Source organism: Anguilla anguilla, chromosome 6 (assembly GCF_013347855.1).
Source record: "Anguilla anguilla isolate fAngAng1 chromosome 6, fAngAng1.pri, whole genome shotgun sequence".
In the NCBI taxonomy this organism is placed as follows: Eukaryota; Metazoa; Chordata; class Actinopteri; order Anguilliformes; family Anguillidae; genus Anguilla; species Anguilla anguilla.
Window position 1 is genome coordinate 27,204,109 of NC_049206.1, and position 15,528 is coordinate 27,219,636.

The window sequence follows — 15,528 nt, forward strand, 5'->3', positions numbered from 1 at the left end:
ACACATGATGTGACTAATCAAACCCGTAATTAGCAGTATCAGGTGTGCTTGAAGAGGAACACACATCAAATACCTGGATCTGGTTGGGGGCACTCAAGGAGTGATGTGGGAACCCCTGATTTAAAATAGCGCATTCCATGGCCAAAATAAACTCCTCTAAGACCGGTGGGATAATATTCACGAAATATGACTTTGGAGTATGCTGCTGTAAGCTATAATATATATATATATATATATATATATATATATATTTTTTTTTTTTTTGTAATCCAAAGCGGTCGGCCACAATGCACTTTTAAAAATTGTGGCAAACAACCTATGGGTAAAAAAGGATGTATATTATATATTATTATTATAATGTGATGTGAGGCGTAGCCACTGAATAACGCGTGTCATCTGGATTAAATTTACATTCTCATGTTTGTATGAACCCCACAAAGCATATCGAGTACACATAGTTGTTCTTTACAGTGCCACTATCAGATAAAGCATGTATTTTTCATAATATTCACCTCCTCACCTACTTGGCCTACATTCAAAATCGTCGCATTCCAAGATTGATCAGAGTCAGGGGTTTGGTGTTATTCATTACATCCTGACAAATGATACATAAGACTGCAGTTGTATAACATTTGCTCAATGCTGCTTAGACCCTTTTCATTGACTGATTTTGTTATCCTCCATTGCACTTACGCTGCTCAGTTGTTATCGTTATTTAAATTTACAGCATGACAGGTTAAATTGGTATAATATCAGTATCCATTGTGAACTTGCAGGAAAGGTTAGCGCTTTAGTATAATAACTACATCACCACCAACAACAACAACAGCAATAATAATAATAATAATAATAACGAGGTATTATGATTATTGGGCCTATATGTTACTATTATTATAGTTATTGTGTTTGATATTGCAATAGCATATTAGGCCTATAACAATGCGTTGTTCGAATAGGTAAATCCAAGATTGGTATTAAAATCCTGCAATTACGCTTGGTGTTCACACTGTGTTCCTGTTGTTTTCTTGCGCTTCCAGGGGGAGGAGAACGCTCACCGGTAGCTACAGCGTTCGTGACATCACTCGTCGCCATTGGGATAGACAAAGCGGCGGCGAGCAGCAGCGAAGGATGCCGAGTCCTACACCGGGACCACCACCGGCAAAAATGTTCCCTTTTCCTATTTTGCACCTAAAATTACCGATCGTCCTGCATTAGGCTAACACCCGGTTCAGCCATTTTGATGAAGCCGAAAAAGACCAGAGCGCGGAAGCAGGTGGCGATTCAGAGGGAGAATGTACTGGGGTGTTGGCTTCGCCTCCTCCCGGTCATGTGTGGTTGATCTTGGCCGGAATCAGAGCTTCTCCTTCGGGCTCTGTGGCTCCAATGAGCACTACTCCTTTTATGGGTACATTGTCGCCTTCCCTCTGCAGGACTACGGCGGGATCATGTCGGGTCTCGGGTCCGACTCCTGGTGGAAGAAAACCCTCTATCTGACCGGTGGGGCTCTGCTCGCCGCCGCTGCCTATCTTCTGCACGAACTGCTAGCTATCAGGTAATATTAAAACGGAGGGGGTTCACAAACACTCCACCACTTATGTTTCTTAATGTTTTATATTGTTATAATTTGTCATATTACTAGGCTATGTCTGATAGCTTAATGTCTTTCTTGTCTTCTTATGGGCAGAAAACATAGACGACATTATCTTTGCGGACATAAAATTAAAAAAAAATTCTGTAGGCCTACTGCTGTTTTTATGATGGTTTGTTACCTAATCAGAGAATATTGGGCGGGGTGTAGTCTACCAATGCAAATGCGAAAATGTCTGGGAATATAGGCTCGTGAGTGAATTGTGATGTAACTGCCCATATGAAGGAGCCCCTAGGATGGCATCACATATTGTGCAAGCTTCATGGCCGTCCATATTCTATGTTGCTGCTACCGAATGTGCAGGAATCGTTTTCCTAAACAGTGGTTTGGTTTCAGATATATAAATTGCGTTTATGTACATTTTCAAAGTAGTTTCAAAAAGTCCCGTTTGTATGATATATTTTCCAAGGGATGCATGAGTCATGTTAATATTCGAGTCGTTTGTTTTGTTTCAGCTTTCAAGGGCACGTCAACCGCTACCTTAGGTGTTTATGTGCAACCAGGCATCAGTGTGTGGCCTGCCGAATGACCGTAGAGTCTTTGAAGGCAGGTAGATATAGAAAATACTGCGGTTGTAATAGAATGACCTTTATTTAGCACGTGAAGTATGATAAAACCCAAATATGAATGAGCTCAGATAAGACCTAAAGAGAGAAGAAAAGCAGTTGAATGGAATAGATGGCTGTAGGCTATACATCAGTGTGCTAGTTAATGATGAGCAATGTTGCCATCTCGTAATGTAACCTAATAATGTCAGTGACCTCAAATAAACATTTTCCGTGATACCTATGTTTTGAATCCCGTGTTAGATTATAGACAGAGTGGGGAGTTCATTCTGATTGTGATCTGGCACAATCTAGAAACATGTCATCACAGTAGGCCAAATATATTGGTATTTTGAAAATATGCATGTAGACCAGGCATGGACAATATTTATTTTTGTAATCGCTAATGCCTGCATTTGTGATGATTCGTTAAAATCCCGATAACCCGATAAGATGTGTTTCTTCGTATTGAGTTTTGGGAAAGCAGTGTTAACATTAATACATCTAAAATAATTAGAAAAGCGAAAAACTAGCGCTGGCTTTGCTAGTGTGAACAAAAAGATTGTTGTCGTAATATTTTTCTATTGAATAAAATTTTTGAGAGTTCTCACATTTTTGTCCGATTGAAATTTTGAATGGAACATTATAAGTTATAATTCCATCTTTGTATATTTTGCTTGTGTTGCTGACTTCGCCATGCTATCTGTTTTTTTATAGTGTAGCACCAAAAGTCTGAACTTGATATTTAAGACGTGTACTATAGACGAACCTTGTACATAACAGTTCAGTACCATTGTGGAGTGGATAGCGCCGCCATGTCATATTATTTCAGTCCGACGGCAGCGTGGGCCTCTTGTAGCCTATATATTTCAGCATACTGTCTATGTGAATTGTCAGTAGCGTGTTCCTTTTTTGTTGAATTACCTTGTGTTACTGGAATGCTTCTACGGTGATTATTGATGCAGCAACTAAGGTTTTCATGTTGATAAAGTAGTAAACTGCAACATTGATTCCCAAGCTGTGGTCTAACAACAGTTTTATAGATAGTCCATTACAGAGTAGAAAGAGTGAAATATATGAGGTATGAATGTATAGCTGTTGAGTAGATTTTAGAGCAATAATGCACCCATGATCCTGGAGAGCCACAAGCTCTGCCTGTTTTTGTTTTCACCTCAAAGTCAGCACCCAGTTCAGATCCAAGTAACCAAGTGAAGTAAGTTAATTGTGTAATCAACTTCTCTACTTGATTAAGTACAGAATAACAACAAAAGGCAGTAGAGCATGTGGCTCTTTGGGACCAGGGTTGCAGGGCCCATTTCTGTTTGTATAGGCTATTTGTCCCATTGTGGAGTAGACAGACCTGTAGTATGTTTGTTTAACTGTAGCGTAAGCAGAGAAGAGAATATTTATCCCCTTGATGTAGTGTACATTTGTCTCACTGTAGAGTAGACTTGGTTTGTCTCACTGTGGGTTGAAGTGCGGGTTGAAGTGCATACAATGCGTTACTGCCAATTTTGTGTGGGTCCTTCTGTAAGTAGATGAACAATGTGCAAAATGACTTTACCACAAGACCCATTAAGTGCTAAACCTCAGCATTGTTATCATGGGCAAACACCATATTTATTTTACTGTGGAGCTGACTTTGTTCCTGTGGGCCTCAGTTAAAGGGTAGCTCCTTCACTTTAAGTGTGAAAGGCGAGGGAGTCCTGTAATAGGAAAGTACTGACAGAAGCTGGGACTGTCAGCAGGAAGTTGGTTTTATGATGCCTGGAATGAGGAAAGCACATTTTTGAATGCTCCCATTTGATGTTGGATATTAATATCTCTGCTATATTACTACACTGCTGTCAGTGATTATGCAAGAGAAGCACCTCATTCAACAATTTGTGATGTAGTAAATGGAAATATTACTACACCATGTGGAAATTACATGCAGTAGTAATATAACATAATTCTAGAGCCTTATGGCAATTATTGAAGGTCACTTTCTTTAGAACTAGCATTGAATGTTTAATTGCTAACATGTCCTCAAGCACAAACTCTTTGCTTTTTCTGTTCCAAATCAATTGTACTTTTGTAAGTGTTGGAGAATGGCTTGGCCTGAGTTTGAGTTGGAAATGGGATGGTATAATATGGCTGCTTAGCAGACTCAAAGGAATGATCCTCCTTGAATCTTGGGTCAATCGAGAGTTAACTCTTGGCTTGCTTCCCCAGGAAAGAGCAGGAGATGGACTCCAAAGATGCTATCATTCTTCACCAGTTCTCTCGGCCCAAAAGTGGGGTTCCCAGCCTCTCCCCTTTCTGTTTGAAGTTGGAGACCTACCTGCGCATGGTTGACCTACCCTACCAGGTGTGCTTCCATCTTTATATGTTCTGCATTGCATTGGTATGGTGGTGTATAAGATGTGTGTTTATGTGTGCATTTGGTAGCATAGGTACTGGGTGCACTTCCTGCATGGTTTTATTAGATCTATGGGACTTAATACTGTATACATCATACAGCATAAACTGTATGTGTGAAATATTTAGATTTGCAATTACTATGTTTTACTTTTGTATGATTAGGGTCACCAACTTTAATGTTATTTGTGACTGCTGAAACTATATTAAACCCATAAACTAACTTACTTTAACCTCTTGAGACCCAGTAGGAAAAAAAGTTAAAATATTTTATTTATTTCATTTTTTAAGGGTATTGGACGACAAAACATTTTGCAGTAAAAATATTTTTAAAACATTTTTTTTCCCTTTTTTAATATTTTTAAATATATTTTATTTAATGTAGGTTTCAGCAAAGTAGTATGTGGTTCTTGAGATTCACCGAGACTCATATCCTCTACAGCGGACAAAAATTAATTGCCTGGTCTGAGGAGGTTAAAGCACATTGAATGTGACAGTATTCTAGCACATCGGTGACCACAATGAATGCAGTGTGATTACACTGAAGATTATGATAGCCTTAAAGTGCATATGCGACTGTGGTGCTGAAGTAAATGTAACCAGTTGTTTTGCTTCCTTTGCAGAATTACTTTGATGGGAAGCTGTCTCCGCAGGGCAAGATGCCCTGGATCGAGTACAACAATGAGCAGGTGTCCGGGACGGAGTTCATCATCGACTTCCTGGAGGAGAAGCTGGGAGTCAACCTCAACAAGAGCCTGAGTCCGCAGGAGAAGGCTGTGTCCCGCGCCGTCACCAAGATGGTGGAGGAGCACTTCTACTGGTGAGACATGCGCTTACAGTAACAACTAACAGAGAACAATAATCACCAATCAGTAAAATAAAGCATGAATGGATGTGGAGATGAGGGGGATTTCAGGAAACAGCTGACAATGGGGGAGTAGACGCATGTGATGATATATATTTATTGGGAGAACCAATTTAGCGGGTAAAACAAATTAATGAGAGCTTGTTTGAAAATGTATCTTCCATAGTAGCACTAGTTATAACTGCAGAGCTAAAGTAAGACCTTCTGCAATCCAGAGTTACTGTGTATGAGTATTTTTATTGCTATTCTAGGTGTGGTTTATGGAGTTTTCGGGCTTAAGTTTAATTGCGAATTGATTTTTATTATTATTATTATTATTATTATTATTAATAATAATAATAATAATAATAATAATAATAATAATAATAATAATAATAATAATAATTTAAATGTCAGATTTGTGCACCTATGATTAGGTTGGAATATAGTTCAATGGAAACTATAAGATTGCTTTGGTGCATTATTGCCTGCTGCCAATGTGGGTTTTCATTTAAGGTTAACCGCTCTTTCACTGGCCGTTGCTGTGTTCCTGGCTTTTATCTGTATCTGTCTCCTTTCTCTCTCCATCTCTGAGTGATGTGGTTTGCAATCCCATATGCGGCTATTGATTGAATTATTTATAGCGGTTACGTGCTGCTTTTTGTAGAAGAGGCTGCAAATTAGCATCCTGTGTGCCCTGGGCCAAGACTGTAAGAAAATTAGTAAAATGTACCTAACATGGATGACATGCAGATACCATTGTGTATCACTCTGGTCTGTTGAAAAACTGCATGTTCACTAAATTATGTTTACTAAATTAACTTGATTTTTATTTATGCTTTATTTATATTTTACCAGGAAAGCCCCACTGATTGACAATGTACACAGTTATAATGACAATATTACATTTATTTGGCAGACTTTGCACTCCTCAGTTGTCTCTGGTTTTAAATTAAGCATCTGAAATGGGAGAATATGTGTGTATGCCCTGCCCCTAAATTACATATGTTCCAGTCATATTTATTTCCCTTAAATCTCATGCAATCTCCCTAAATCTGAAATTGTATGTATTTTCTGTAAACCATATGTGTGTTGCTTAAAAGCTATCGATATTCCCCATGTTATACATGTTCTCTTAATATTACCGATCTTACTTAAATTATATGCATGTCCCTAAATTGTATGCTTGTTTCTATGTCCCCAAGATCATACGTGTCTCCACTAAACCATATATGTGTTGTATGCTTGTTCTTTAAATCAAATACATGTTCCAAAAATCATGCACCTGTTCCCTAAATCATACATATAAGGTTTAAGGTTTATTTTATTTAAGAAAGGGGCAGTGCACATTAATAAACATGAGAACTTAGATGCACCATGTAAATGTGCCAGATTTAGCCGTACAGGCTAATTTTCATCTGTAATCCCTGGGCAGGTTGATGGTTTAAGGAACATAAAAGAACATACATAACACATAAGCACAGACAAGTGAGTAAAACTATTGAGCATTAACGAGGTGCATTACGAGCAGCATAAAAGAACATACAAGACACGTAAGCACAGACAAGCGAGCATCAACAAGTAGCATCACGAGCAGCCACAAGCACGTGGGAGCACACAGAGACAAGGAGCTCGGCACCCATGTGCCTATGGCTGCCCGCAACGCCAACCGCCAATGCCCGCCCGCCCGTCCGCACCTACCAGCAATCCAACATGCTCCCAGAAAAGTATGGTGGGAGGAACAACCCATGGAACCGCTTTCCACGTCATGTCGTAGTGGCAGAGGCCCATAGAGTGTTTACGTTCAGACTCGATGCAGTGCTGGATACTCTCTGGCCTGCTGGTAAATGGCGAGCCTAGATTGAATGGCTGAATGGCTTGTTCAGGGGGGTACTTCACAAAGCAGGATTACTGTGTTAGCTGGATAACTGCCCTGAGTAAAACCCAGAACAGCTCTTTTTGCTTCAGTCCATGTTTCAGACTTGAGGGATTTTCGGGATTTACTCAGCGCAGTTATCCAGGTAATTCAGCAATCCTGCCTTGTGAAACAGGACCCCGGTCTTAATAATAATAATAATGATAATAATAATGATAATCGTCATCATCATCATAATCATAACAACACCCATTGCTCAGCCTGCCATTGTACCTGGCATAGGATCATTTATGACTCATGATTGGATATGATCTACCACAGCTTCTGGAAGTGTTAACTTATGTTTATGTAAATAGAACTGAATAACACTGCTGGCGCTTGATGTAATATGTGCCTCTTATACACCAGTTATTCTTGTGTTTATTAAGATAACTGTTTTACTCTCCTAGCTACAAATCAGTTGTGATTGAGTATGACAGGTAGAAATTTAATGATCTTTAAATGCTTTATTATATTAAACAGTAGTACCTTTCTTTAAATATGCCTGTCCAGTAGAGCATATCATCAATAACTTTCATAATGGGAAAGGATGCATTGCTTTTTACTTTGGATCTCATCTGGATGTCAAACATGGACATGAATACTTAGTGGAAGAGTGAGAAGCCATAGGATTGAAAATACTCCTTTGTTTCAGCTTACCTATATGTGAAAAAAAATTATTATTATTATTGGTATTATTATTATGTAAAAATAAATAGTATGATTTATTGTCATCATTAGTATTATTGTAAACGTCATTTTTATGCTCTTGTCCTTTATGTAGCCAATGATGTGTTTGTTTGTTTTATTTGGACAGGAAGGAAGGGAGAAACAGGATAGATACGGCAGTACCAAAGGAAGGAAAGAGCAGAGTTTTATTGATAAATCCATACAAAATGCATTTGTGAAGGCTAATGCTGCTAATGTGCTTAACTTTTGAAAGTAGGAATATCATATCAAAATGGGGACCTTCTGTACTCTGGAAGGAATTTATTTAGCAGTGTAGTTTAATGCTTAGGGACTGGGCTTGTAAGGCAAAGGTTGTAGGTTCAGTTCCCAGCTGAGGTGCTGTGGTTGTATCCTTGAGCAAGTTCTTTAACCTGAAATGGTCCAGTAAAAGTGTCCATTGTATAAATGCAATGTATGCAAAAATGTAACCTGTATAAGTCATTCTAGAGGACAGTCTGCTAAAGGTGGAAATATAAAGTATAGAAAAGTTGGCTTCCATGAGTTGGTGTTCCATGGCTCAGGGTCACAAACAAAACAAGGAGAATGAGCAAAATGGATTTCTCTCAATTTAACGGTAAATTACAATGTATTACAAAAATTGGCTTTGTCAAATGGAAAAAAAGCACTGCAACTGTCTATTCAGAGGAAGGAAATTCCACAGTATTGAAAGGTAAGATTTCTCAGTATGACAGGTCATATGCCTTGGGAAAAATAGCAGACAGAAAGGTTCTCCAGAGTGCCAGGAAGCAAGTGCAATGGTGTTGATTCTGCGTTTCTGAACTGAGAAAAGGTGCATGGGAATAACGTCATTGTGTGGCATGAATTCTTCACAGAAGATGTGATATCCACGCTAATCTTCCATAAAAATAGTAAGATGGATAAATCATCAGTGGTTGGTACACTGGTACATCAGTAAATTAAGTTACCTTCTCAGGACTGCTGCTGTTTAGTCGTGTTTGTGGTTGGTCTCCTTTGAGCTGCTTCTGCATTTTTGTCTCAGTTGCACTGTAAGATTTAGCCTTGCAATAATAAAATATTAAGTATGTGATCAATCCTTCCTTCCTCATTTCCTCAGGTTTCATGTTCCTGTTTCTCCAGAATATTGATGAAGTGATGACATATGAAGCTGTGTTTTGGCAGTTTTAAAAATGTTTTTTTGTGGGTCGGGCTCCAGATTGCACAGTGAAGCCTGAAATAATGACAGCTTGATATTTTGGCAGTGTTTAATTATTTGATTCCATCTTCAGTGTCGAGAATGAAAAGGAATACTTATTTGCATTTCAGTCCGTCCGAGATGCTGTGTGTGATTAAATGCGTACTTCCAAGTGGACGTGACCCTTGCACCCTGCAGCATATAGGCACCGTCAGTCCTACTGAGGGTGATGTGCCGGCTCCTGAAAAGGGCACATAGGTTACAGTGATCTAAATGTTACCCGCTGCATCCAAATTTAATTATCATTTGCTGGAGAAGATTGCCTCTCTCTGTTGTATTAATGGGGTTGAGAGGTGCTTGAGCAGCTCAGAACTAAGTGGTTTTTTGTCAATTATTATTATTATTATTATTATTATTATTATTATTATTATTATCACTTGTTTTTATTATTCTTATTAATTACAGCAGCAACAACAAACTAGGCTGTTTCTATCAATGAAAAGTAACATTATGTGTGTGTGTGTGTGTGTGTGCATGTGTGTACGCGTTTGTGTGTGTGTGTGTGTGTGTGCGCGTGTGTGTGTGTGTGTGTGTGCATGTGCACGTGTATGTGTGTGTGTGTGTGTGTTTGTCTGTATGTCTGTGTGTCGCAGGACCATAGCGTACTGTCAGTGGGTGGATAACCTGGAGGAGACTCAGAAGATGCTGGCGGTGAGCGGGCCCCTGAGTGACCTTCTCAAGTGGATCCTGAGTCACCTGACTGGCGGCATCGTGAAGCGCGAGATGTACGGTCACGGCATCGGACGCTTCTCCAAGGAGGAGGTGTACGCCCTGATGGAGAAAGACATGCGGACACTGGCCACCCTGCTGGGTATGCTGGGGCATCCGGGCTGCTACTAAAATTCACACACGCAGCCAAAATATTCTCTTTACAGTTCAACAGTAGAACCTCCAAATTATGAATGCATTGGAAATGGAGGTTGTTCAGAACTGAAATTTTCTAACTTTGTAAAGTCACCTGGAGCAGGGGATTAAAAAAAGAAAGAAAGCTTGAATCCCTAGAATATACTTACACTATGGTATCCTTCTCTTTTGAAGAGTCCAATAACTAATAATCAAACCACCAGTCATTTCATTCAAACATTCATTTGTTTTTCTAAATGCATCATATACATTTCAGTGACCCACTGTCATTGATTCTAACCATTTGATTCTATTTCCCCCCTTCTTTTGATAATATTGTTAATTTTGATAATATTTTGATAATATATATGTTTTCATCAGTGGAATGCGATGTTTTGGTATATTTTTACATTGTGGTGTCAATAATAGTAAGGAGCTCTATCAGGTATGATTGTGCACGATATTTCCAATTTTATAACCATTCAGTTGACTGGCCAGTCGACAACTGTGAGATTCACATCACTGAGGTTCTACAGTGGTTAAAATACACTGCCCTATAATGCTCCTTTAGGACTGCATTGTGTTTTTAAGAAAATGGAAACACCATAGATGTGAACAGGACCTGTCCGTGTAGAAACTGCCCTCTTTTGGTTGAATTGTTGTACTGCAGACAGCATTTCACAGCATTAACAGTTTAACTGCTGTGGTGACTTCAAGGAAGAGATGATGCATTGTAACTATAGCTGTGTACAGTCTAGAATTGTCAGTTCAATTGATTCAGTTTATGAGTACCAGCATAGATTTTCTGCATTACTCCTTTTTGACATTGTTTTCTCATATCAATATACAACTGCAGGTGATAAGAAGTATATCATGGGTCCGAAGATGTCGACTGTGGACGCCACAGTGTTCGGTCACCTTGCCCAGGCCATGTGGACGCTGCCAGGCACCCGGCCTGAACAGCTCATCAAAGGTGAGGTCACTCGCACTTCCTGTCTGCCAGTGATGTCACTCCATCTCTCACTGGTATAACTCCACTGCACTTCTATTCATGTTTCACTGATTGGATCTTACGGTTACCGTCTATGACTGCCTGCTGTTTTCACTGTCCTATAACAAATTTGATGACTGTTTGACTGTCAGAGTTGACTGTGACCTCTGACCTGACATCAAATCATACAAATTTCATGAATAAAATCAGCCGAATTACTACGACTGAACCACTGCAAATAATCACAAAATAAATCACTAAAATGAAGAAGCACAGCACAGCTTACTGCACAGCTCATTACAAACTTCATCGACTTCAACTCTTTAAAAAAAAATCTTAAATGGATTACGTATATTCCCATTTAGCAAAAAGAAATGGAATAATGTAATCAAACGATTCAAGTACAAGTTCTGAATTTTCATTATAGTGTATTTTTATACACTTGGGTTTCAGCACTTTTCATGCATAGCCCCCCCCCCCCCCCCCCCCCCCATTGGGAGCCATAATGTTTGGGACATATTAATGTTATGTACTTAAAAGTTCCCATGTTAGGTACTTTATTTACCACCTGGTGACGTCTATGAGTCACAGGCTTCAAGCAGTCATTGTATGAAAAGGATATGCAACATTTTATTTACTTATTTCATATGTAATATGGGTTGCTTGCCCATTTTTATGGTTTATATCTCATTGTCATCTGCAAAGCAACCAATGTCTCAACTGTTTTGATTTTAGTGTATAGGTACATTAATTTTGGAGTTTTTTTTTATTTTTATTTATTTATTTTTTTCATTTTGTGGTAGGACACAGACTTTGATTTGTTAATTTAAAGATGGCCGCCTTTGCCTGTGAACCATGCAGGTGAGCTGATCAACCTGGCCATGTACTGCGAGCGGATCCGCAGGAAATTCTGGCCCGAGTGGTACGTGGACATCGACGACTTCTACTACGACGGCTCGAGCGAGAGCAGCGGCACGCCGTCGCGCCCGCTGGAGTTCGGCCTGTACTCGCGGACGGAGACGTTCGAGGAGGACGCGACGGGGAACAGCCTCTCGTACTCGCGCACGCCGGACTCCGAGTGCACCGCGCACTCGCTGATGGACTCCGACCTGGACATGGAGGGCTCCGACCCGGAGTCGCTCAAGTGTTAACCCCTCAGCGGCACCCCCAGCGCCCCCCCCTCCCCCCTGCACACCGGGGAAGAGGAAGGAGAGCGCGCGCCTAGGTGGGAGTGCCCGGGCGTGACGTCGTTGCGGGGCGTGGCCCCTTGCCGCAGCACCGCGTGCGCGCCCTTCCATCCGCACGCGCCCCATCTCTCCACAGATACCAACGTTACAAATATTATATTAATATACTACTGCAGAGGAAGTGTGGAGATGTACAATATGGATCCTCATCAGAATACAGCTGTGAAATAATTCCTCTGCTTAATATATTGATGTTGTAATGAAATGCGTAAAGGCAGTGAAAATGTGGATCTCCTGAAAGGCGGCTGTGTATGATCAGGCTCACAGACGGGCTCAGTGGTTTGGTTCCTGTAACTTCACTCTTCTGCCCATCAGTCCACTCTCGACATTCCCTGTAGGGGCTGATTGACATGTGTCTCTCCCATCATCCCTTCAGCTACAGGACTGTGCGAACAGGACTGAGAGAGCGATACGTTTCGCTAGTCAGCACTAATAATACACGTGTTCTAAAAAGTGATTAAATAATGACCCGACAGCTCTTTTTAATAGTCATTTTGGAACGAAAGGAGGAAGATAATACTGAAGAAGATTCTTCACTTGTAGGGTGTGAAGCCTTCTGACAGAAACAGTTTGTGTGTGTCAGTGTTTGCAATGGCTTGTAATTCTCCGAGGCCAGAGTGGTGTTCTTTAGGATCTTGCACGAGGCCAGGTCTGAAGAATCGCACAAATATGTGGCAGAGCAAAGCACACTGGCCTTTTTTTTTAAAAAAAACAAAAACATTTTTTCAAATGTTTTTTTTTTTGGACAAGTGATTAGCTAACAAATAATCTTTGTTAGCTAATGGTGTCATGATTGAGTCGAATGCGATCCGGAGCGGTTCAGAAGTCCTGCAGCTCAGAGAGAGTTTATCACAGCGCCGCTGGTTCCACACAGAATCTCTCAGACTCAGTGAGAAGAACAGCCACACAGAGGTAGCTGATTCCTACAGAACTCTGCAGAGGACAGGGGCCCTGAGGATTATTTGCCTGCTGTCTGAGACTTCCCCACCCGACCTTCTAAATAACCTGGTTCGATGTGCGTCCTACTTATTCCCGACAGAGAAGCTATGTTAAAATCATTCGTTATTGAGTTTCAATCACCTGACTGCATAAAGGTCCACTGTGTTGTCATTAGTATGCAGAAGCTGCAATATGGTGCAGCAGAACAGTTGATCCTTTCGCCATGGAAACAACGGAGCTGTGTCTGAAAGCAGTCGGAGCTCGGCATCACTCAGCTTCCCGTTTCTGCCCTGCAGAAGCAAGAAAGCTCTCTGGAGCATGAGCGCTAGCCTTAATTAAAACTACCGTAAATGAGAACCTGAAATGTGAAGAAATGATGGCTATTCAAAGAAACCCCCTGCAGTGCTTTGATTGCTCCTTCTGGGAGGGATTCAGTGGTCTGATCTCATGAATAATAAGAGTACCTGCAATTCCAGTTCCTGATCAGGCTGCCAGTGGCAGAATCAGCACACTGCGGAGGTCCCTGTCCATGTGCTGAGGACTTGCGCTGTTTTCCAGCTTCAGCTCATGTGCTCCTGCAGATTAACCTTGTTTCTAACGGTAACAGACCCGTGCTGCGTCTGCTGCCCCAACGGTGAGCGGCTGTATTCACTTTAATGGTCGACTGTGCGGCGACATTATCGGTGTGCGGTGTGGCTGTATAAACCCTCTCTGTAGCTGTCTGAGTGTACAGTGTGGCTTTACAAACCCTCTGTGGCTGTGTGTCCAAAACAGTGAGATATCTTCCCAGCATGAGACCAGCCAACTTCACTCGCATGTGTTTGCCTTAGATCAGAAATCGCTGAGATGACTCTATGGACCGCCTTATGATTATGATTTGTGTTTACGTTATGCCTGAGCCAGTACTTTATGCTATTTTAAATTAATTGTTCATCTTCCGTTGATAAAATTATTGTTGAATTATTTTTGACAAATGAAATGAACTTTAATTTTTTTTCCTAATGCATTTTTCCAGCCATTAACCAACAGAGTGAGACTCGGTGTGTTTTCTTCCAGTGCTAAGAACGCCTGACCGCACGTGCTCTCTGCACACCAGTATGCAAGTAGAAGGAGCTACCGCCTCTGAAACATTCGCCACCGCTCAGAAACAACCAAATAAACGAGGAGAAGAGTGTGTGCTAGACTGTGCCAGAGCAGGATTCACACCCCTCCCCTCACTTTCCAGTGTGTGCATGTTTAAGGGGGAGGGCCACCATTGTCTGTCCGTGTCTGTCTCTCTGTCTGTCTGTGTAATCATGGTCCTTAGCTTAGCTAGGTTTTCCTGACTGAGAGAGGCAGCGGGGTGAGTATTGCCCTCATGCAGCCATCTCTGAGTAAAGGCTGAAGCATGAGTAAAGAGCAGAACCGCATGAACCAGACCCGGTCCACTTACACACAGGCACTCGAAAAGTTGCAAACTAGCATTTAAACGTGAGCACCCAGTAGCGTGGCCGTTTCAATGTTTGTGGTCCCCATCGTGAAAGTGACCCAAAGCAGCGAGAGGTAAATGGAAAACTAAAATGGAAAGATTTTGTGTTATCATACCTCATAACTTGGCTTTGTTCTGTCTGGGCTGTGCTGTGGAAATCTGCTGAGGAGGGTATTCTGGAGTGTCCTTTTGCTCACACCTGACAAAAATGGCAGTCTGGGTCCAGAGAGGGACCCCACTGTGTCATTTCCTTGTACAAATCAGTACCACTAGTTTATGAAGCCATATTACAGAATCAATGTTGTGTATGTTTAGACAGTTGTGGACTATACTGGGTAATGTACATAGGAGTGTAAAACTGTACATGAACAAAATCACTGTAAGATACCATGTACTAATTGACTTCCTATGAATGTACCATAACCAGAGATGAGTGGCTGTATGGAAATGATTACTCTATGATACTAACTAATATTTAATTAAATATAGCTGTTATAATTTTACCCCGAATTGTGTGTTTTAATATGTATTATGTTGCATTTGTTACTGTTTTGGTCATTTTGTGCTCGATTTTAACATCATTAATTATACTGAGGAACCCCTTTCAGAGAAATTTTCTGGAACCTCAAATTACCATCAGTGTTGAGAGAAACGTAAAATGCACCCACACGTTTGATTCACTGGCATACTCACTAAAAGTAAATGGAAATGAACCCAGCTGAAAGTTTAAATTTTACTACTACTCT

At 40.7% G+C, this 15,528-nt stretch overlaps 1 protein-coding gene across 2 annotated transcripts; it reads left to right on the forward strand.

Moving 5' to 3' along the window:
* Positions 1 to 1,005: 1,005 nt before the first annotated feature.
* faxca (failed axon connections homolog, metaxin like GST domain containing a) lies at positions 1,006 to 15,285 on the forward strand. 2 transcript variants are annotated; one of them, XM_035424292.1, is made up of 7 exons: positions 1,293 to 1,552; positions 4,408 to 4,543; positions 5,217 to 5,413; positions 9,888 to 10,105; positions 10,994 to 11,110; positions 11,990 to 13,948; positions 14,371 to 15,285. In XM_035424292.1, the coding sequence occupies exons 1-6, from the start codon at positions 1,293 to 1,295 to the stop codon at positions 12,277 to 12,279; spliced, it is 1,218 nt and encodes a 405-aa protein (XP_035280183.1). In that variant the 3' UTR covers positions 12,280 to 13,948; positions 14,371 to 15,285. The 2 variants fall into 2 exon arrangements, with proteins under 2 accessions (XP_035280182.1, XP_035280183.1); XM_035424291.1 differs by having other exon boundaries at positions 1,006 to 1,552; positions 11,990 to 15,285.
* The last annotated feature ends 243 nt before the right edge of the window (positions 15,286 to 15,528 follow it).